Genomic DNA, 22649 nt, shown 5'->3' on the forward strand with positions numbered 1-22649 from the left:
CAAAACAATGATATTTTGCCTGTATCTTTATTTAGTCAACTTTTAATTTTAAGGTTCCAAGTGTGATATTGATACCAGGTGAGCGATACATGTCCAATGGGCCTTTTGTTCAATATGATGTATCAAATATATTTCTTTGACTTTAAGCAATTTCGGTTTTTAACATGAATGTTTTTTTAATTACAAGTCTGTGGTCGCCAATGCCGTAATACATGCTTCCCGTGTTTGGTTCATTATTTGGAATTTGTTTTGGTCTTTTCAACGCTTTATTAAGGTGAGTATTATGTAAAGCCTTTCGATGACATTGAAGGATACGGAAACTCTAGAGAAAATGGACAGATTTGAGTGGGGTGACGATAGTTTCCTTCCTGGCGAAAAACAAGTATTACAGCAGCGAGGGGTGGCTTTGTATGATGGTCACGAAAAGGTATTGTTATTGTTGCAACTCAGAGTTTACGGTATAACTGTGTATGGAGCGTGTCTTGGATGCAAATACTGACGAAACTACGACGGCCTTCCTGTAGACTAAGTATTGCAGATTAAAGTTTCGATTCAATAATAAATTCGCTAACGATTTTAACTCATAAAGCTACAAGCTTCTTGATGTGTATCATAATCAGAGGACTAACTCTAGGTGGAGTCTTTCAAATAACAGAAACTACTCAAATGTAGGTTGATACCTTGATATCGATACCAAAGTTTGTCTGAGTTCATGCATTAAGCTAACAATGCGCTACAGAAATGGTCACTGTACATCTCCACCCGACATTTTTTTAAAGGTGAAGACGATCAATTATTTTGGACTAAGGAATCTGGTATTAAAATATCAATTTAGCCCCAATGCCCACTGCATTTTCCTCTCCTGCTATAGTGACATGATATGTTTCAAGTATATTAAACTGATATTATATAAATATAGAATGCACCTTAACATCAGGAAATGGTCCTTCCTCCACCGAAATGTAGACATATGGCTTCCTCCACCGAAACATAGACATATGGAATAGTCTGCCATCAGAGGTTGTAACGTCACAAACTGTTTGAGCTTTTGAATCTAGACTTAATCACTTATGGAAGAACCAGTCGCTTCTCTTATAACTACAGGGAACCTACTGAGGCCACACTAATTTAATTAACAAGAAATGAATACTCATATGCCATATATAAGAACTTAGTATACCAACATTAAATTTGAACTACTAACTTGTAATACGATATGTACAAATAATTTTCAAGTTATGAATAACAATTACAGAGCTATGACATTATCAGCAATTTACTTGCAAAAATAATCATAGGTCATCATCAGTTCTTATCAATAATATCAACCAACATTTATTAATATGTGGCAGATTTTAATTGTACATAGGATTACAGTCACCTTCGATTCTAGCTTTGAGCTAGAGGGAATTTCCCTTTAGCTCAGTGATAGAGCCTGTCCGACTAGGAACCTGGAGATCGAGGGTTTGATCCCCGGTGGAAGCACACTATTCTCTTTCCTGTTGTAAACAAATACAATAGAGGTGACAGCAGAGGAAATGTAAACATTCCTATAGTCACAATACAATCTGTGTATATAAGTATAGGTAAACGTATCTGCCTCGATAAAAAGGGAAGATGTACTGTGCACATGATATAGTATATCACATGAATAGGTATATCCCCTTTAATTCGAGGCTGAAACCTGTATTTAAAGTATTGAATTACTAGAGTGTGTTTCAACTGGATAACTGAACCTGTGTTGTTGATGGAATCGACCATGCCTGTGTGAATCGTAGACAGTGAAATCTTAACCACAGGGAAACAGTTTTGATTTTCTAGTGTGAACCTTTTATGGTTTAGTTAAATAAAAAAATATTTGATTGTATTTTTCATTGTAATAAGTCGTTTCTTTTTCTTGATTCAATTTTTTGGAACTTATGTCACATGATATGACCGTCACCGTCACATGCTACATTAGTGTGTGTGTGGGGTGGGGGGTCATCAAGCAAACTTTGTGAAAGCAAAAGATTGGTCAATTTTGATAACAAATTTCACCATTTTTACCTAAATAAAACAGTTCACTTTTGGAAAGCAGAATGACTATAAATTGCGTTTGTAAGTTGAAATTGATTCACATTTTCAGATGTCATAGTTAGCTTATTTTATCACACTAAATTGCCATCTGTGTTTCATGTGTTCTGTTGAGCAAGAAAAGAAATAGCAAAACAATTTCAAATCCAGGTAAACAGTTTATATATATATACATATTATTTGGCTGAATATGTTTCATAATTCATCTCAATACATGTTTTAGTGTTATATGTGAATATCTAATTGTATATATTCATTTTTCAGACTTCCTTTCAAGACGGAATTTTGGTTTTATCCACACATAAATTAATTTGGAAAGATGTAACGGACAGAGTAAGTATATTTGTATTCTGTTTGTATTTATTTGAATTATTAGATACTAAAGCAGTGATTGCACTTATTCTGAGTATTGTGTAAATAAATTGACAGTTGTACTGGGATTTGCAATGTATACTATATACTAGCTTTAAATCAATTCAGTTTTTAGCTCACCTGGCCGTACTGCGTCGTCCGTAGTCCGTCGTCCGTCCGTCAACTTTTTCTTTTGAACGACTTCTTCTGAAGAACTGTAGGACCTAGGGTCATGATATTTGGTCAGTAGGTACCTGGGATGTGGTGCTATAAAGTTTCCTCATCAAAATGACCTTGACCTACTTTCAAGGTCACAGCGGTTAAATATGTTAAACATTTCAAACAACAATATCCTAAGAACCATTTGAACTAGAGTTAGGATACTTGGGTATTTTATGTAAACCAGCAGTGAAAGTACTTTTTTCAGTTACACTTATGAGGTCAAAGGTCAACTTTATGTGCTAGTTTGGGGGTCAAATGTCAACTTTGGTTAAAAGCTTTAACAGTCTTCTTCTCAAGTTCCATAAAGCCCAGGGTCATGATATTTGGCCAGTAAGTACCTGGGATGTGGTGCTATAAACTTTCCTCATTAAAAAGACCTAGACCTGCATTGAAGGTCACAGGGGTCAAATATGTTAAAAATTTCAAACAACAATATCCTAAGAACCATTTTTGTAGAAAATTAGGATATAGTCAAAGTTGAACACACTAAATATCAGTAGAATTCTCTTTTAAGAGGTTTGCATATTTCGGTAATGGTAACTAGTGGCATACATGTAGTTTCATTGGATTGGATGGCACCAAAAATGGTTTAAGCTCCAGTTTAAAAAAAATCTTTTTTTTATATATAAAATCAGTAAAATAAATATTATTCATGTACCAGTATTTTACTGATACAAGTATTGGTTTATATATGTTAATACATCATGGTCAACACAGAAAAACTCTAAATTAACTGAACCTTTTCATAAGGAATGAAATCTTTCTGAAATTGTAGATATTGAATTTCTTATTTCTTATGAAAATGTGTCTCTGTACTTTATTTATTTCCATTGCAGTCCCGTATTTTGGTATTACACCTCTCACTCGTGGTGTTTCTGGAAGAACAACCATCAGGATTCGCTAAAAGGTTTTCTTAACATTCCTTTACTGGCTTCTTTGAATTAAAACATAATTGATCTGAATCCTTACACTGTAGTCTTTATATTTATGTATACAAAATTGTATATATTGATAATCTGGTAATGATGAACTGAAAAATGAGTACCAGGTACAGTTTAGTTGTACTTTACAATGAGAATTTTAATCATGATAATCATTCTTTCCTGCCAGTGCCAAAATAGTTGTTCACCTAAATGCTGTGCCAAGTCAAAAAAAACCTGGACCTGTCTCTCACAGTGCCAACCATTTCATCAGACTCTCCTTCAGGGATGCAGGTGAAAGAGAGGTAAAGTTAAGGCCACTGCTTAAAAGTCATCAGTGTACTCTATGTAGAGTCATTGTAATTAGTTCAAAGTCATTATTACGGCAGATTTCATACACATTAGATTGTCTCCCCTACAGGCATCAGATTGTCTCCCTTATACATTTAAGATTGTCTCCCTTACACATATATCAGATTATTAGTTATATACACTTCAGATTGTCTCCCTTATGCAGTTAAGATTGTCTCCCTTACACATATATCAGATTATTAGTTATATACACTTCAGATTGTCTCCCTTATACATTTAAGATTGTCTCCCTTACACATATATCAGAATACTTATTATATACACTTCAGATTATCTCCCTTATACATTTAAGATTGTCTCCCTTACACGTGTATCAAATTATTATATATTCTTCGGTAGTGGTGTTTTGATAATCGAAAGGAGTCAAAAGTTGATCGCTATTGGTGAAAAAGTAAGCACTCAATTACAATCTCTAATAATTGAAAAATCGAAAACTGCATACGTAAATATGCTAAATTTCCTTAAAACTACAATGTATCTAAAGTTTATTCTTTGACCAGGGTGTTGTTTGAAGCATCGGATGTAGGCACATTTCTCATGAATTTTCAACCGGTCTCACAAAATGAAACAAAGTTTGGTCTAAAATCTCGGACTAGCCACTTAAATTACAGGCCATGCCAATTAGCAGCATGGCTTAGGTGTGAATGTTGTGAATGGCGTGCCAATTTCGCGGCGAATGGCTTGCTGTACTACTCACTGATGTGTGAACTGTTAAGCAATTAAATCAGAGATCCCCTGTCCAGTGAGGGCTAGTTGCTAATTTATATCTGATGACAGTTGGTATAAACATTAAATAGCCACATAAGAGCTTAATTAGCCTACAATCGAAAACATGGCTTCACAAAACAGAAATGTAAGCGAGACTATAAAATCAAAACCGACACTGACATTGAATCCAAAATTAATTCTCTCATTGTCAGGATGGGACTGAGTGTTAATAAAAATAACATTAACACAAGACAGCAAATTTTTTCACAATTGGATATAAAACAATATGGGAGTAGTAGATGTTTACTTTAAATATTACTATATCCGAACTGTATCCACATGTAAATCTCATCCTAAAATTCTTTAAAATACCAATAAATCTCCAATTTTGGTTCCAAAAGAGGCTTCAGATTAACACACATGAGATAATACTATGTAATATGCCGTATGATTTGTTTTAAATATCTCATAATTTTCTCACTTAATTCAGAGAAAAAATCCATATTTTTTACCAAATCTCACTTAAAAAATTCACTGATCTCACTGCTTTGCACTGGGAAGTTATGGCATGTATGTTAAGGCCAGAAGTATGTACTCTTACTATTAGGTAAAGATAGCCGCATACTGTAGTTTCGTATTTTTCTATACACTACACAATATATTTACCAAAGTTTTGATATTCCGATTATAATCGATTAATGTTCATGACAAGTCTTCCGATAATCGATTATGATATCTGATCCGATTCCCAACACTGTTACACGCATCAGATTGTCTCCTTAATATTTAAGATTGTCTCCCTTACAAATATCACATCATTTTATACACTTCAGATTGTCTCCCTTACATGCATCAGATTGTCTCCCTTATATATTTAAGGTGTCTACCTTATACATACATCAGATTATTTTATACACTTCAGCTTGTCTCCCTTATCTATTAAGGGTGTCTCCCTTACATTATATAATATCACATAATTTTATACACTTTAGATTGTCTTCCTTACATGCATCAGATTGTCTTTCCTTACAAATATATCAGATTATTTTATACACATCAGCTTGTTTTCCTTACATACTTCAGATTGTCTCCCTTACATACATCACATGGTCTTATTCGGTTATTGCACATCAGGTTGTCTCTCTAATGTACTACATCAGATTTTGTCGCTACTGATAACAGTTTGCTTGATTCATATCACCATTAATATTACAAACATCTTGAAATTTGTTTTCAATAGAAGGATTTTAACAACTTTGTTATTTACAGTTTAATCAGGCATTTTCTGAGCAGTTACAAAAAAGGCTATGGGAACAAAGTCTACCAACAGCAACCCCTGGACCACAGGTATTTTCAGTTACTGACTACTATTATCTTTAACCTTTTGCAACCTCTGGTCCACAGGTATTTTCAGTTACTGACTAGTATTATCCCTTACCTTTTGCAACCCTTTGACCACAGGTATTTTCAGTTACTGACTAGTATTATCCCTTACCTTTTGCAACCCCTGGACCACAGGTACTCTCAGTTACTGACTAGTATTATCCCTTACCTTTTGCAACCCCTGGTCCACAGGTATTTTCAGTTACTGACTAGTATTATCCCGAACATCTTGCTTGTATTTTGTTCTTGGATCAAATATTTAACTTTTCACTGACCCATTGAAATTTCAATTTTGTCTGTATAAGACAGGAATTTAAGTAACAAGGGACGATTTATCGGTAGACAAATGTTGACACTTTTGCTTCCAAACTAGTTCTAGATTTGCCCATGGAAAGTGCTTATACACATTCAATGACCTGCTTTTGTGCAATCAAAAACCATTTTAGATTTTCTGACGAGCCAGAAAGGTCTAAACCTGAGTTATTGTGGAAAGAGAAAGGATCGATGATTTCTGATGACCATGAGCAAGGAATGTCTCTTGGTATTTAATAAACCTCATAGGACTCCATAAAACGTTTAAATAGTTTTGGTGACGGCAGAATGTATTTTGATTTCATGAAAGGTGATTAAAGATAACTGTAAAATTGACAACATCAGATATATAGACAATATCAGATGGCATTTTCAGATTCTCATACACTGTATATAGGTACTGTAAAAGTTGCAATGCTGGTGTTGAGTAAATAAGCAAGCAAATATCTACATTTTAATGTATTAACATTTCCATCGCAACTTTCTCAATATTAAGCATTACCAGAGCTATGAACACAATTTGATCAGTGCCATTTTGAAGCTTCTCCTCCTGCCTCAAATAGCATGGGACAACTGTTAGAAGCAAACATTTTGGTGACATTCGACTGTTTCTAGGTTTTCACTGACGACAGACACTTCAATATAAGGGAATGTCTATATTTAGGTCAATAATAACTAAACATTCACGATGTAAGTATATGGAATGAACAACAGTTTTTCAATGTTCATGCTGTTATGAAATTGAGAAACATGCCTTTCAATCTTTACATATACCAGGGTATAGATTATGAAGACATTTCCACATGAGAATTTCCATTTTTAAGGTATTAAGTGTTTACCTGTAGAAATAACGGAATTCATTCAATATTTAACCATGTTGAATTTGTTATTACCCCTGTTATGAATTTGTTATTAAAAATAGCACCTGAAATGTCATTTTAAGCTTATTTTAAGTTTGTTGTAAATTTACTGAAAATGTTTAATTTGTTACAGGGTGGGCGGCATCGGGCCGGGATTATGGGTATTGAGCGATCATTGAAACAAAAACAGAAAGACACAGACAAAGATATTTCTAAAGCTTTTGAGGATCTCAGCAAACTAATGGAAAAGGTGAGGTAGTGTAAGGAAAATTCAAGAAAAAAGCTTATGAAATAATTTTTTCAGCATTATCTAAATCTCACTTCATAATTTGTTTTTGGAAATGTTTATACATATATTTTAAAAAAGAACTGTCAAAATGCATTTTCATAGTTTCTGTTTATTGTCACAGTGGTTAATTAGAATATAAGTGAAGAATACTCTTCCATGCTTGGGAGTGTATGATTGGGCGGATTGGTCGAGTGGTTAACACTCCGGCCCTGAAGCAGGTGGCCGGGATTCGATCCCCGAAGTTGCCGTACGCATGGAATATTCAGAAAAAGAGTTTTTCCTTTGCCCACACAACTCCAACAACCCAGGTGGAGTATAAATTGGTCTTGGGTGAATGTTGTGGTATCTGTGCTGTAGCATTCAAGTGAGGTGGCACTATAAATGATGCCGTTGGAAGCACGGTCCCACTACAAACAGAACACGACACATCTCCAGCACACACACAGGCATACACACATAGGGAGATATTAGCCAGGTGGCATAGGACTAGTAGTTAGTGCCTGATAAGGCAGCTCCTGCAAATTCCTCAATATTGTATTGATTAATATATATTTGACTGTATAAAATTGTATATATATGTACTGTAAACACTTTAGAGTGGCTTATGTTAGCTAGACAGCGCGGTATATCAAATGCTGTATATTTATTTATTTATTTATGATACACCCCCTGAACACGAAAGAGTCTATCTGGCCGTACAAATGCTGCTTAGATTAAAGCTATCTGGTCCACGTTGTTTCTTATGACACTTAGCTCAATAGGTAAAAAAACGAAATAATATTAAGTTATGATTTTTTTTATACTTTTTCTTGAAATCCATGTGTCCTTACAAAGAAGGTCACATGTTACTACGTGTTTCAATGATTCAGAGATCAAAAACCAAGTTACACAGTCTTTCAATCTAGAATACATTTGATAACATTAATATGTATACTTCCTCTTTTTCACATAGGCAAAGGAAATGGTTAATTTATCAAAAACAATAGCAGCAAAGATAAAAGACAGACAAGGAGAAATATCGGAAGATGAGGTGAGTTATTTAGTCAGTCCTTCACGTTAGGCACGATATGGTGTCTGATGTCAACAATTTTTGGATTTTCGATTTAAATACTTTTGTTAAGCCGAATGGGCAAGGTTCTTACGGAGGTTTCTTGTTCCGTACGACCTTGCCACTGGTATCACATAATTTCTGAACTCTTAAAAAGTTCTTTAAGTTGAAATATTCTTAAATTTCACATTTCCACTTAAATGTTCCAGAGTTTGTGTTTCTTTAATTCATCCAAACAACCCATGAAGTGATTTCTGAACATTAATGTTTTACTTTTGTAATAAGGGTTTAAGGAATTTGAATTATTAAAATGATGCCGAAAACAACAATTGAGAATGTCCCTAAGATTTATAAGGAAATTTATGTACGATAAACCCTCAAAATAATGGCCCTTGTTTAATTTGCCACCACCTCGCTTGCTGCCAATGTTTATCAAGGTCCCATTTTGTCTGTTTTTTTTAAAACAAATCCTTTATATGTTTATCTAAATTTATTGTTGAATCCTTTTATAACACCAACATTTCTCTAGACACAAGGTGGCGGTATGACAAGGTTTTCCTGTATTTCAGTGGCCTGGACTAACTTGTCCTCGTACAGGACATTTACCATGTATAAATATTGATTAACCGACCAGTCTATATCCTGATGTTTTACAGTTCTGTAACATTGTGAATGAAATTTGCCATGTTTTTTATCTTACAGACAGTGAAGTTTAAGTCCTATTTACTCAGTATGGGTATACCGGACCCTGTAACCAGGGAAACGCACGGAACTGGTGACAAATACTACTCAGAGCTGGCTAAACAGTTGTCAAAGGTCTTAGAGAAACAACTTCAGGTAAATATACAGGTGTTACAAACTGTTGTCAAACAACTTCAGGTAAATATACAGGTGTTACAAACAGTTGTCAAAGGTCTTAGAGAAACAACTTCAGGTAAATATACAGTTGTCACAAACTGTTGTCAAAGGTCTTAGAGAAACAACTTCAGGTAAATATACCATTGTCACAAACAGTTGTCAAAGGTCTTAGAGAAAAAACTTCATGTAAATATACCGTTGTCACAAACAGTTGTCAAAGGTCTTAGAGAAACAACTTCAGGTAAATATACAGGTGTTACAAACTGTAGTCAAAGGTGCTAGAGATTAAATTGTAGATATTATTAAAATTATCTCGGGTATTCACACATATCCTACAAACAGTTTTCAAAGGCAACAAAGAAATAACATGTACATTTGTATTATGTGACAGTTATGTGTGATTATCTCCCCTTACAATAACTCTGTTGCTTTTTGTGTCCACTCTGACAGGAATGTGGAGGTATCATGACTTTAACTGATGTGTACTGCCGTGTTAACAGAGCCAGGGGAATGGAGGTAGGCTTCACTATGATGCTTGCTAAATTTGTTTATCCTTCAACAGTGTGAAGCTCTGATATACATAAGGTTTTCATAAAATATGTTAGTAAGTATTTTCTTACAGTAATTTTCAATTCCAACTTTGTGTATTGGATTGCTCACAAGACCTTGTCTTGGTTTTTTTTATTATAACTTTTTTACGATCGGAGTCACTTATCCAGCAATTTGATTGTGATAAAACCTATGAATCTGAAGATATCATTTATGAGATATATGTACTAGAGTCGTATGTATCTTCAATAAGATTCATCAGTTTGATGGAAATATGTCATATCAAAGTTTGACTAGACAAACAATGAACATATTAAATGTGTCACAAAGTTTCAAGACCAACTGGTCCCTTTTGTCATGCTATTATGTTGCAATACTTTTAATACATACATGGTTTGACAGGGTTGTGTATAAAGTTAAGCTTTAATATTAGAGTCATATATTTTATTTTACATGTTCGCCAAGCCAAATTTCAAGTGCTTCTACACATTTCAAGCCCAATTTCAAGTGCTTCTATAGATTTTAAACCCAATTTCAAGTGCTTCTACACATTTCAAGCCCAATTTCAAGTGCTTATACACATTTCAAGCACAATTTCAAGTGCTTCTACAGATTTTAAACCCAATTTCAAGTGCTTCTACACATTTCAAGCACAATTTCAAGTGCTTCTACACATTTTAAGCCCAATATCAAGTGCTTTTACAATTTTCAAGCCAAATTTCTAGTGCTTCTACCAATTTGATGTTGATGACTTGTTTGTCCATGTGATATATATTTGAGAATAACATTATACTTCTTTTTTGTCCCTACAGTTGCTTTCACCAGAGGATATGTTACATGCTTGTGAATTGTTGGAGTCACTTAGGTTACCTGTGAGGTAAGCATTATTTACATTTCTGTTAATCTTCATATAGCTGATAAGACCACAATGCAGAAGAATTGCGTTAAGTAACTCATTCAAAATGCCATGCACCCTTCTCGCCAAGCGTGATGTCATTGGACATGTGGCATTATGACGTCATTAGACATCACACAGACTATTAATTCCCCAACTTTTTAGGTCACCTGAGACAAAGTCTCAAGTGACCTATTGCGAACGCCTTTTGTCCGTCGTCGTGCGTCCGTAAACAATTTACATTTTCGACTTCTTCTCCAAAACCCCTGAACCAATTTCAATGAAATTTTGCAGGAACCTTCCATGGACATAGGTCTACTAAAAAATAATGGCCGGTTTAGTCCCAAGCCCCCAGGGGCCTGAGGGGCAGGGCCAGAAAGGCTCAAATTGACTAAAATTTCAAAAAAAATCTTCTCAAGACCCAGATATGGGAGAATCAAATACTCTTCATAGATGGAAGGGTCTTCAGGTGCTTTACCAAAATAGTGAATTTCATGACCCTGCGGTATCACGTTTCCCCCTGGCGAGGGGGTAACCTTTACTTTAGTTTATATAGGGAAATCACATTTTGGACCAACATTTGTTTAATTTCTATTGGAAGTAATTCAATTTAGGTTGGCATTATCAGTATTAGGTAGCAGTTTGATAGTATGCACTTATCAGCCCTAACTGACCCCCTGGGGCTGGTGGGTGGGGCAAAAAAGGGGCTAATTGACTGAAATTTCAAAAAACTTCTTCTCAAGACCAAGAGATGGTAGAATCAAATACTCTTAATAGATGGAAGGGTTTTAAGGTGCTTTACCAAAATAGTGAATTTCATGACCCTGGGGAATCACGTTTCCCCCTGGCGAGGGGGTAACCTTTACTTTAGTTTATATAGGGAAATCACATTTTGGACCAACATTTGTTTAATTTCTATTGGAAGTAATTCAATTTAGGTTGGCATTATCAGTATTAGGTAGCAGTTTGATAGTATGCACTTATCAGCCCTAACTGACCCCCTGGGGCTGATGGGTGGGGCAAAAAAGGGTCTAATTGACTGAAATTTCAAAAAACTTCTTCTCAAGACCAAGATATGGTAGAATCAAATACTCTTAATAGATGGAAGGGTATTAAGGTGCTTTACCAAAATTGTGAATTTCATGACCCTTGGGTATCACGTTTACCCCTGGGGAGGGGGCAAAATTTATTATGATTTATAATGGCAAATGATACTTTGAATATTACATGTTAATAACTTGATTGGAATTATAACCTTGAGTTGACAGTTTGATACTTTGAAAATTTTGAGCCAGCTCTACCCCCAAGGGCTGTAGGGTGGGGCCCAAAGGAGTCAGTTTGCTCAAATTTCTTCAGTTTCCTTGTTTAGAATCAGAGGTGCTAGTTTCAAATACTTTTTAGTCTTAAATCTGTATGCTAGATATTGAATAAGGTGGTTTTATTGTTTTTTGTCACTTTAAATAATATTTCCGTACATGTTAAAAACAAAATCGACTCTCTGTATAAATATATCAGGTGACCATTAAGGCCCATGGGCCTCTTGTTTGATGCAGTAATACTGTATAACAGGAAATTTTTGCCAAGTCATATGTTCGCCTTTCAATGGAAGAATCTGTTTTTGCCAAAAAAACACCATTTCTCACAAATACATATGGTATTCAACAGGAAACCATTTAACCCTTTCAACCTTATGTAACTTTAGTAGACTCTACCATGCTTTGATCTAGATGAGTCCATTATGGGCTACAGTGGTTGAAGGGTTAATTAATATCCTCCATCTCAAAGGGAAGCTTCTGGTTTGTTAAATTTGTGTCATGAGAATAAAGAGGCTCATGTCAGTACCTATATCCTGACTGAAGGAAGTTAAGTCAGTGCCAATGTCCTGACTATAGACGGTTAATATTGTCAAAGTTTGTGCCCAGAGTTGAGGGTCCATAGTCTGTGCTAGTATCCTGACTAAAGAGGGTTATAACTGTCATAGTTTGTGCCCAGAGTTGAGGGTCTATAGTCTATGCTAGTATCCTGACTAAAGAGGGTTATAACTGTCATAGTTTGTGCCAAGAGTGGAGGGTCCATAGTATATGCTAGTATCCTGACTAAAGAGGGCTATAACTGTCATAGTTTGTGCCAAGAGTGGAGGGTCCATAGTATATGCTAGTATCCTGACCAAAGAGGGCTATAACTGTCATAGTTTGTGCCCAGTGTTGAGGGTCCATAGTCTATGCTAGTATCCTGACTAAAGAGGGTTATAACTGTCATAGTTTGTGCCAAGAGTAGAAGGCCCATAGTCTATGCTAGTATCCTGACTAAAGAGGGTTATAACTGTCATAGTTTGTGCCAAGAGTAAGGGGTCCATAGTCTATGCTAGTATCCTGACTAAAGAGGGCTATAACTGTCATAGTTTGTGCCAAGAGTAAGGGGTCCATAGTCTATACGGCTGGTATCCTGACTAAAGTGGGTTATAACTGTCATATTTTGTGCCAAGAGTAGAGGGTCCATAGTCTATATGGCTGGTATCCTGACTAAAGAGGGTTATAACTGTCATAGTTTGTGCCTAGAGTAGAGGGTCCATAGTCTATATGGCTAGTATCCTGACTAAAGAGGGTTATAACTGTCATAGTTTGTGCCAAGAGGAGAGGGTCCATAGTCTATATGGCTGGTATACTGACTAAAGGGGGTTATAACTGTCATAGTTTGTGCCAAGAGGAGAGGGTCCATAGTCTATATGGCTGGTATGCTGACTAAAGAGGGTTATAACTGTCATAGTTTGTGCCTAGAGTAGAGGGTCCATAGTCTATATGGCTGGTATCCTGACTAAAGAGGGTTATAATTGTCATAGTTTGTGCCAAGAGTAGAGGGACAATTACTATCTTTACTTACTACAATACGTCCACTGTCAATGTTAGTATTCAGAGTGTAAGTGGTCTTCTATCCTTGCTAATTATTTAACTGACTAAAGAGGATAAACTTGTAATTTTTTTGTTTCAGAATGAAGATGTTTGACAGTGGGGTGATAGTTTTACAGCTACAATCACATGATGAGGAAAGAGTGATAAGTGATACGACTGATCTGGTAAGTTATCATCATAGGACTTGTGGACAGTAAGTTATAGGGATTTTATATCTCACTTGCCGTACTGACCGTTAGTTCTACGGATTTCATGTCTCACTCGCCCTGTTGATGTGAGTTCTAGGGTTTTTATATCTCACTTGCCCTGTTGATGTGAGTTCTAGGGTTTTCATATGTCACTTGCCCTGTTGACAGTGAGTTCTAGGGTTTTCCTATCTCACTTGCCCTGTTAATGTGAGTTCTAGGGTTTTATATGTCACTTGCCCTGTTGATATGAGTTCTAGGGTTTTATATGTCACTTGCCCTGTTGACGTGAGTTCTAGGGTTTTCATATCTCACTGCCCTGTTGACAGTGAGTTCTAGTGTTTTCCTATGTCACTTGCCCTGTTGACGTGAGTTCTAGGGTTTTCATATGTCACTTGCCCTGTTGACGGTGAGTTCTAGGGTTTTCATATGTCACTTGCCCTGTTGACGTGAGTTCTAGCATTTTATATGTCACTTGCTCTGTTGACGGTGAGTTCTAGGGTTTTCATATGTCACTTGCCCTGTTGACGTATTATTAGTTCTAGGGTTTTCATATGTCACTTGCCCTGTTGATGTGAGTTCTAGGGTTTTATATGTCACTTGCTCTGTTGACGGTGAGTTCTAGGGTTTTCATATGTCACTTGCCCTGCTGACGTGAGTTCTAGGGTTTTCATATGTCACTTGCCCTGTTGACGCCAGTTCTAGTGTTTTCATATGTCACTTGCCCTGTTGACGTATTATTAGTTCTAGGGTTTTCATATGTCACTTGCCCTGTTGATGTGAGATCTAGGGTTTTATATGTCACTTGCTCTGTTGACGGTGAGTTCTTAGGTTTTCATATGTCACTTGCCCTGTTGACATGAATTCTAGGGTTTTATATGTCACTTGCCTTGTTGACATGAGTTCTAGGGTTTTATATGTCACTTGCTCTATTGACGGTGAGTTCTTAGGTTTTCTTATGTCACTTGCCCTGTTGACGGTGAGTTCTTAGGTCTTCATATGTCACTTGCCCTGTTGATGTGAGTTCTAGGGTTTTATATGTCCCTTGCTCTGTTGACCGTGAGTTCTTAGGTTTTCATATGTCACTCGCCTTGTTGACATGAATTCTAGGGTTTCATATGTCACTTGCCTTGTTGACATGAATTCTAGGGTTTTATATGTCACTTGTCCTGTTGACATGAGTTCTAGGGGTTTATATGTCACTTGCCCTGTTGACGGTGAGTTCTAGGGTTTTCATATGTCACTTGCCCTGTTGACAGTGAGTTCTAGTGTTTTCCTATGTCACTTGCCTTGTTGACGGTGAGTTCTAGTGTTTTCCTATGTCACTTGCCCTGTTGACGGTGAGTTCTAGGGTTTTTATATGTCTTTTGCCCTGTTGACGTGAGTTCTAGGGTTTTATCTGTCACTTGCCCTGTTGTCATGAGTTCTAGTGTTTCCATATCTCACTGCCCTGTTGACATGATTTCTAGTGTTTTCCTATTACGACTGATCTGGTAAGTTATCATCATAGGACTTGTGGACAGTAAGTTTTAGGGATTTTCTATCTCACTTGCCCTGTTGAGAGGGAGTTCTAGGGTTTTATATGTCACTTGCCCTGTTGTCATGAGTTCTAGTGTTTTACTATGTCACTTGCCCTGTTGCCATGAGTTCTAGGGTTTTCATATCTCACTGCCCTGTTGACAGTGAGTTCTAGTGTTTTCCTATGTCCCTTGCCTTGTTGACGGTGAGTTCTAGTGTTTTCCTATGTCACTTGCCCTGTTGACGGTGAGTTCTAGGGTTTTCATATGTCTTTTGCCCTGTTGACGTGAGTTCTAGGGTTTTCATGTCACTTGCCCTGTTGACATGAGTTCTAGGGTTTTCATGTCACTTGCCCTGTTGACGTGAGTTCTAGGGTTTTATATGTCACTTGCCTTGTTGACGGTGAGTTCTAGGGTTTTCATATGTCTTTTGCCCTGTTGACCCGAGTTCTAGGGTTTTCCTATGTCACTTACCCTGTTGACGTGAGTTCTAGGGTTTTCCTATGTCACTTGCCCTGTTGACGTTAGTTCTAGGGTTTTCCTATATATCTCATTTGCCCTGTTGACGTGAGTTCTTGGGTTTTCCTATATATCTCACTCGCCCAGTTGGCTGCGAGTTCTAGTTGTCAGCGACAAATACTAGAACCATCTTATTTCACTCAGCCTGGTTGACCACAAGTTTTAAAGTTGTCATATTTCACTCATTTTGGGCAACCTTGACCTCTGGGGATATTCACCCAACCTAGGTTGATCGAGATTTTTTACAGTAATCATATTTAACTCACCCTGCTTGAGTTTTAGAGATATAGAAATCACACTGCAGAGATGTTCAAATAAATCTTATAAAAAAAAATTAAACTTGCTTCATTATGTTTGGCCTTGTACTTCACTGTACTTACAAAATGTAAAATATAATGTTGTACTTAAAAAGTCTAGAATTATATATGGTATACCATTTTGCAGGTTAAAGAGAAAACGTCGCTGACTGCTGATGAGTTGGCTCAGCTACAAGGGGTGTCTGTGATATTGGCTAAAGAAAGGTATGTAGTGATCTGACTGGCTCATATTTCACTCGCGTTAAGAAACGGATAAAGAAACGCACAAAGAAACTAGTGTTTCCATCAAAATCTGCATTTAATAACCCATCACACAGTGTCAGTTCGTCTGTGTTGACTTCTAAGAGTTTCGACTTTATTTCAATGTTGTGCCACATCGTGCATCAGTTTTAATGAAGCAATTAACTTTTTGCAACTTTTTAATTGCTTATTGATTACCTGTCCCCATTAACAGAATGAAATTATTCATAAATATCATAACATCAACAATTCAATGTAGATGAAATGAAGATCTGATTTACAGACTAATTCTGTATACTGGGAAATGTTCACTGCAGTTGAATTTGGTCTTTTTCGTCCGCCGTAATGAGAATGAATTTATCATTACAGCGAATAGTAGTAAACATCATAATATACACAGTAATCAAATGTGATGGGTTTATTAACACTTAGCAATTAAGGATTATTCTGGTGAAATGGCAGAGTTTGACTAGGAGAAAGTATTCGGGTGTGCAGTATCTTTGTCTATGTTCTGATTATCAATAAACAGGGATTCCTCTTCATTTGTTCAAGGTTATTGCTGACAGAGAAAGTTGGTGGAGTTTGTCGAGACGAGACTGTGGAAGGACTGAGATTTTACAGCAATTTGTTTTTGACAAGGACAGATTAATAGATAATGTATTAAGTGGAATGTGGTCAATGCAGACGCCTTCACTTCTAGCCACAGTGGTGGGATTATAAGATAATGTATTAAGTGGAATGTGATCAATGCAGACGCCTTCACTTCTAGCCACAGTGGTGGGAATATAAGATAATGTATTAAGTGGAATGTGATCAATGCAGACGCCTTCACTTCTAGCCACAGTGGTGGGAATATAAGATAATGTATTAAGTGGAATGTGATCAATGCAGACGCCTTCACTTCTAGCCACAGTGGTGGGAATATAAGATAATGTATTAAGTGGAATGTGATCAATGCAGACGCCTTCACTTCTAGCCACAGTGGTGGGAATATAAGATAATGTATTAAGTGGAATGTGATCAATGCAGACGCCTTCACTTCTAGCCACAGTGGTGGGAATATAAGATAATGTATTAAGTGGAATGTGATCAATGCAGACGCCTTCACTTCTAGCCACAGTGGTGGGAATATAAGATAATGTATTAAGTGGAATGTGATCAATGCAGACGCCTTCACTTCTAGCCACAGTGGTGGGAATATAAGATAATGGGATTACGAGGATGCTTTGAATGGAAAAGTGAAAATATTTCCCAAAAATGCAGACAAGTTTAATTTTACTGACTGTCCAGAAGTCTTGTGGATGTAAACAAAAGTTTCTGACTTCCAATTTTCTGTGGAAACCTCCTGATTTTCAAAACAAATAATTTTACTCAAGTCAAAAACAAAGTTTAACCCTGACTGGATTGTGGGACATCCAGATAAGTTATCCAACGATTAATGAGGTTGGATAGTAAGACAACTAGATGAGTGGTGGCCAGATTAACAAAATTGGATTGTGGGACATCCAAATTACAGGTGGCACAGTGGATAGATTACTTGCCTTTCACCAAGGTGGCCGGGGTTCGATTCTCCGATCGAACGTGAAAAGGAATGGGGTCACCTGCCTGACCACGTGGTTTTCTCCGGGTACTCTGGTTTCTTCTCACATTAAGAACCTGCATGCGCTAACATCTGGGCCAACAGGAGTGATTAATATAAGCTGAAAAACTTGCTTCATAATTGTTGTAAAATAAATCAAGTTTATAAGTTTATATGCTACAGGGCTGGATTGTGGGGCAACCAGATAAGTGGTTGCCAGATTTATAAAGCTGGATTTTGGGACATCCGGTTTAGTGGTGACTGGATTAACAGTGCCAGATAGTGAGATGACTTGACCAATGGTGGCTGAAGTAATAAAACTGGACAGTGGGACAACCAGTTTCATGGCGGCTAGGTTGGATCAGTAGTGGCTTGATAGTGAGATGACCGTATTAGTGGCAAGTGGGTGGATTAAGGAGGCTTGGTAAGGAAATGATCCTATTAGTGGCCAGTGGGGGGATTAAGGAGGCTGGATAAGGAGATGACCGTATTAGTGGCCAGTCGGTGGATTAAGGAGGCTGGATAAGGAGATGACCGTATTAGCGGCCAGTGGGTGGATTAAGGAGGCTGGATAAGGAGATGACCGTATTAGCGGCCAGCGGGGGGATTAAGGAGGCTGGATAAGGAGATGACCGTATTAGCGGCCAGTGGGGGGATTAAGGAGGCTGGGTAAGGAGATGACCGTATTAGTGGCCAGGCGGTGGATTAAGGAGGCTGGATAAAGAGATGACCATATAAGAGGCCAGTGGGTGGATTAAGGAGGCAGGGTAAGGAGATGACGGTATTAGTGGCCAGTGGGTGGATTGAGGGGGCTGGATAAGGGGATGACCGTATTAGTGGCCAGAGGGTGGATTAAGGAGGCTTGATAGTGAGATGACCCTATTAGTGGCCAGTGGGGGGATTAAGGAGGCTGGATAAGGAGATGACCGTATTAGTGGCCAGGGGGTGGATTAAGGAGGCTGGACAAGGAGATGGCCATATTAGTGGCCAGTGGGTGGATTAAGGAGGCTTGATAAGGAGATGACCGTATTAGTGGCCAGTGGGTGGATTAAGGAGGCTGGACAAGGAGATGACCATATTAGTGGCCAGTGGGTGGATTAAGGAGGCTTGATAGTGAGATGACCATATTAGTGGCCAGTGGGTGGATTAAGGGGGCTGGATAAGGAGATGACCGTATTAGTGGCCAGTCGGTGGATTAAGGAGGCTGGATAAAGAGATGACCATATAAGAGGCCAGTGGGTGGATTAAGGAGGCAGGGTAAGGAGATGACGGTATTAGTGGCCAGTGGGTGGATTGAGGGGGCTGGATAAGGAGATGACCGTATTAGTGGCCAGTGGGTGGCTTAAGGGGGCTGGATAAGGAGATGACCGTATTAGTGGCCAGTGGGTGGCTTAAGGGGGCTGGATAAGGAGATGACCGTATTAGTGGCCAGTGGGGGGATTAAGGGGGCTGGATAAGGAGATGACCGTATTAGTGGCCAGTGGGTGGATGAAGGGGGCTGGATAAGGAGATGACCGTATTAGTGGCCAGTGGGGGGATTAAGGGGGCTGGATAAGGAGATGACCGTATTAGTGGCCAGTGGGTGGATTAAGGAGGCTGGATAAGGAGATGACGATATTAGTGGCCAGTGGGTGGATTAATGGGACTGGATAAGGAGATGACCGTATTAGTGGCCAGTGGGTGGATTAAGGAGGCTGGATAATGAGACAACCTGATAGGTGGTGGCTGGACTGTACCCCTGTTTATACTACTCTTCCGTAGTTTCTACACTAGCCAGGCATATTCTCTTAACTGAAAGCGGGGATGGGGTTTCTCACCATCTACTGTTACGTAGAATTTCTTTTATACCTCCACTTGGTTGAGGGGGTATATTAATGCTTTGACAGTGTATGCATCTATCCGTCCATAGCAAAAATATTGTGTACAGGATTTCTCATAAATCCTTCAACAGATGTAATTTCTATTTATCTCATACTGGAGAAATAAAGGAATCGCAACACCACAAGGACGATTTGTGGGATTTACTTGTCTACATGGTTCGGCCGCTATGCGGCCATCATCAGGACCGCATAACGGCCGAATCATGTAGACAAGTAAATCACACAAAACGTCCTTGTGGTGTTGAGATTCCTTTATTTCTCCATTATGTTTTATTAGTAAGGAACTTTACAGAATCCACTCACGGATCCACCCCATGCCACTACCGCAATGTTATACATCAGGAGTGTTGGATCGCCCATTATTTATTTACCTCATAGTATGGCAACTTGGAGTTTTACACCTGATTAGTGATTATGTTTTTGAGGTCATCAATCAGGATAACGGGTCAAAAGTCACACTTTACTGCTTCTGAAGCGAAGTGCTCATGTGCAAGGTTTCTGAAGAACCGCTCCTTAGATATCTCAACAATAATAGAGTAACATCATGTTATTTACCTGATCAGATTTTCGTAGGTATCGGTCAAGGTTAAAATGTCAGATGAAGCTATCCGAAGAACCCCTGAACAGATTAAGTTTATATATCTGCAGCCTCTAGAAATATCAAGTTTTACGGCTGATAAGATTTCAGTTGTTAGAAGTCAAGGTCAAAAGGTCATACTTGATCGCTTTTGGAGAGAAAAAAATTTCTTTATTACATACACTGTACTATGTGTACTGTGAACCAGATATTCCTGTAGGGCCCAAACTTCATGGTTGCCCGAAAAAACTACTTTTTAGTGGGTACATAAATTATTTGATTACGAGTACCCACTCAAACAGAGAATCGCTTTATGTCAAACTTATCATTACTTCATGGAAATGTGAATTCATGGATGAAGATTACCCAAGAAATCAATGAAATTCAAAAACCCACGAAAATATGTGATCATGGGGTGGTCTAATATTTATGAGTCTCCACTCACTTTGACTTTATTCTAGTCGGTTTCTTTTTAAGTCTACATGCACATATAATATGTAAAAGATGTGCATTGATTAGGGTCCCTTACCAGCCTCAGCTGTAGGGAATTTCCCTTTAGCTCAGCAGTAAAGCATCAGGCTGGAGAGCCTAGGGTTGCGGTTTCGAGCCCCAGCAACAACACTATCTTTATCACTATGCCTTGTACGCGTCCTACTACATAATATGCCTTTCTCTCATGTTGATCATTAATTCTCTACCAGTATTTTACTTCAAATATTCGTCTAGATACCAAATTTCCTTTGGCACCTTTTCAACGCTGCTCATTGGAACATGTTGTCATCGATGACACCACACACATATGTATGACTAGATACATGTGTTATAATTATTTAACGAGACTTCACCAGTGTCGGTTTTTACTCCTACAGCTGATGTCATGTCTTTCATACTTCTTCTAGGTTTGATGTAATTCTCTATTTTGGTGAATATAATATTGGATCTAGTATAATAGAAGACTAGAAGAGTTCTATAAAGTTTCACTAACAGAATATTTATCTTAAAATGATTACAAACACTTGTGTCCTAATATGTATAACTACAGGCCTAAGTTATATTCAATGATTAGGGCTGGGTAGGTGCTTTAAAAAAAAAAAAAAAAAAAACAATTTTGTTATCAAGTATGATGTATTATTATTCTTGTTTGACAGTTTCTGATAATTTCTTGATTAAGTTTCATATATGTTAATTATTGTGCGATATATTTTTTGTCAATAAATAGGAAATAGTGACAACAGATATAGGATTTACTTGTCCTTGACATTATAAATCCCTCGCTACATGTATGTGTTCAACTAAAACAAAATATGACATTCAATGCTATAATGCTAGCATAGTAATGATGATAATGGAAACAAGAATACTTTTTGTTTGTTATTTTTTAACAATGATGTTAAGTAATGTTTATCTTACCAACAAAATATGTACAACTGAAAACAACCTCAAATTTCAAATATAAAAGCATTAACATTTCATGAATCAGTTTGCTTATTTCCAGTCATGTTGTCTCCATTGAAATATTAAAGGAATACAAAAATTTGTATCAAAAGTCAAACTTTTAGTCATGATTTGAAAAGAATGTATTGCTAAAGATTTTCTATGTGAACCCAAGCATTGGGATTACAGAGTTCCAACTGTATGACATACATATAGGTCTTGAGTATACATTGTACCTGAAAGTACCCCCTGCAATGAATGAAGACACCTGGGTACATTCGCGTATCCGGTTGAACCTGTAAAGAAAACGACAGGCACAAATCTGAACCGAGGCTGACCTTGGGGAAATTCGGCATGTGTAGATTGAGGGGTCCAGAAGTACCTGACCGAAACTAAAATGCTGACTATTGCTAGTTTGCGTTATTTCTTTCTAAAACAATGTCGAGCCACATGTAGTTTTTAAGATACGTTATGTAATTCAGTGGACGGATAAAAGGGCATGATATTCTTTATACACTGTTTTTTCTCTCTCCAAAACTGCATTTTTAGCTCTGCTTATAGAATGGTCCAAGTGCGTTCGTTTATCGTGGAATATTTCTGCGCCACAAGTACTGTTTCACCCCGGATACGCGAATGTAGCCCTAATCAGTAT

General features: G+C 37.5%; 1 protein-coding gene across 1 annotated transcript; it reads left to right on the plus strand.

Moving 5' to 3' along the window:
- The first annotated feature begins 306 nt into the window (after positions 1–306).
- On the plus strand, positions 307–18960 carry LOC110454815 (vacuolar protein-sorting-associated protein 36-like). Its single transcript, XM_021504535.1, has 13 exons — positions 307–427; positions 2338–2406; positions 3483–3553; positions 3757–3871; positions 5916–5993; positions 7335–7451; positions 8443–8520; positions 9241–9375; positions 9847–9912; positions 10758–10822; positions 13829–13913; positions 16415–16491; positions 17080–18960. Exons 1-13 carry the CDS (start codon positions 332–334, stop codon positions 17174–17176), a joined length of 1149 nt encoding a protein of 382 aa, XP_021360210.1. The 5' UTR covers positions 307–331; the 3' UTR covers positions 17177–18960.
- Positions 18961–22649: the final 3689 nt, after the last annotated feature.

This window comes from Mizuhopecten yessoensis, unplaced genomic scaffold, assembly GCF_002113885.1.
Source record: "Mizuhopecten yessoensis strain PY_sf001 unplaced genomic scaffold, ASM211388v2 scaffold8071, whole genome shotgun sequence".
NCBI lineage: Eukaryota > Metazoa > Mollusca > Bivalvia > Pectinida > Pectinidae > Mizuhopecten > Mizuhopecten yessoensis.

Excerpts from the sequence above, each read along its gene's own strand:
- LOC110454815 (XM_021504535.1), top strand. The coding sequence starts at position 332 with ATGGACAGATTTGAGTGGGGTGACGATAGTTTCCTTCCTGGCGAAAAA. Across the intron at positions 428-2,337 it reads TGTATGATGGTCACGAAAAG|ACTTCCTTTCAAGACGGAAT; the intron begins GTATTGTTATTG and ends TTCATTTTTCAG. Across the intron at positions 5,994-7,334 it reads CAGCAACCCCTGGACCACAG|GGTGGGCGGCATCGGGCCGG; the intron begins GTATTTTCAGTT and ends AATTTGTTACAG.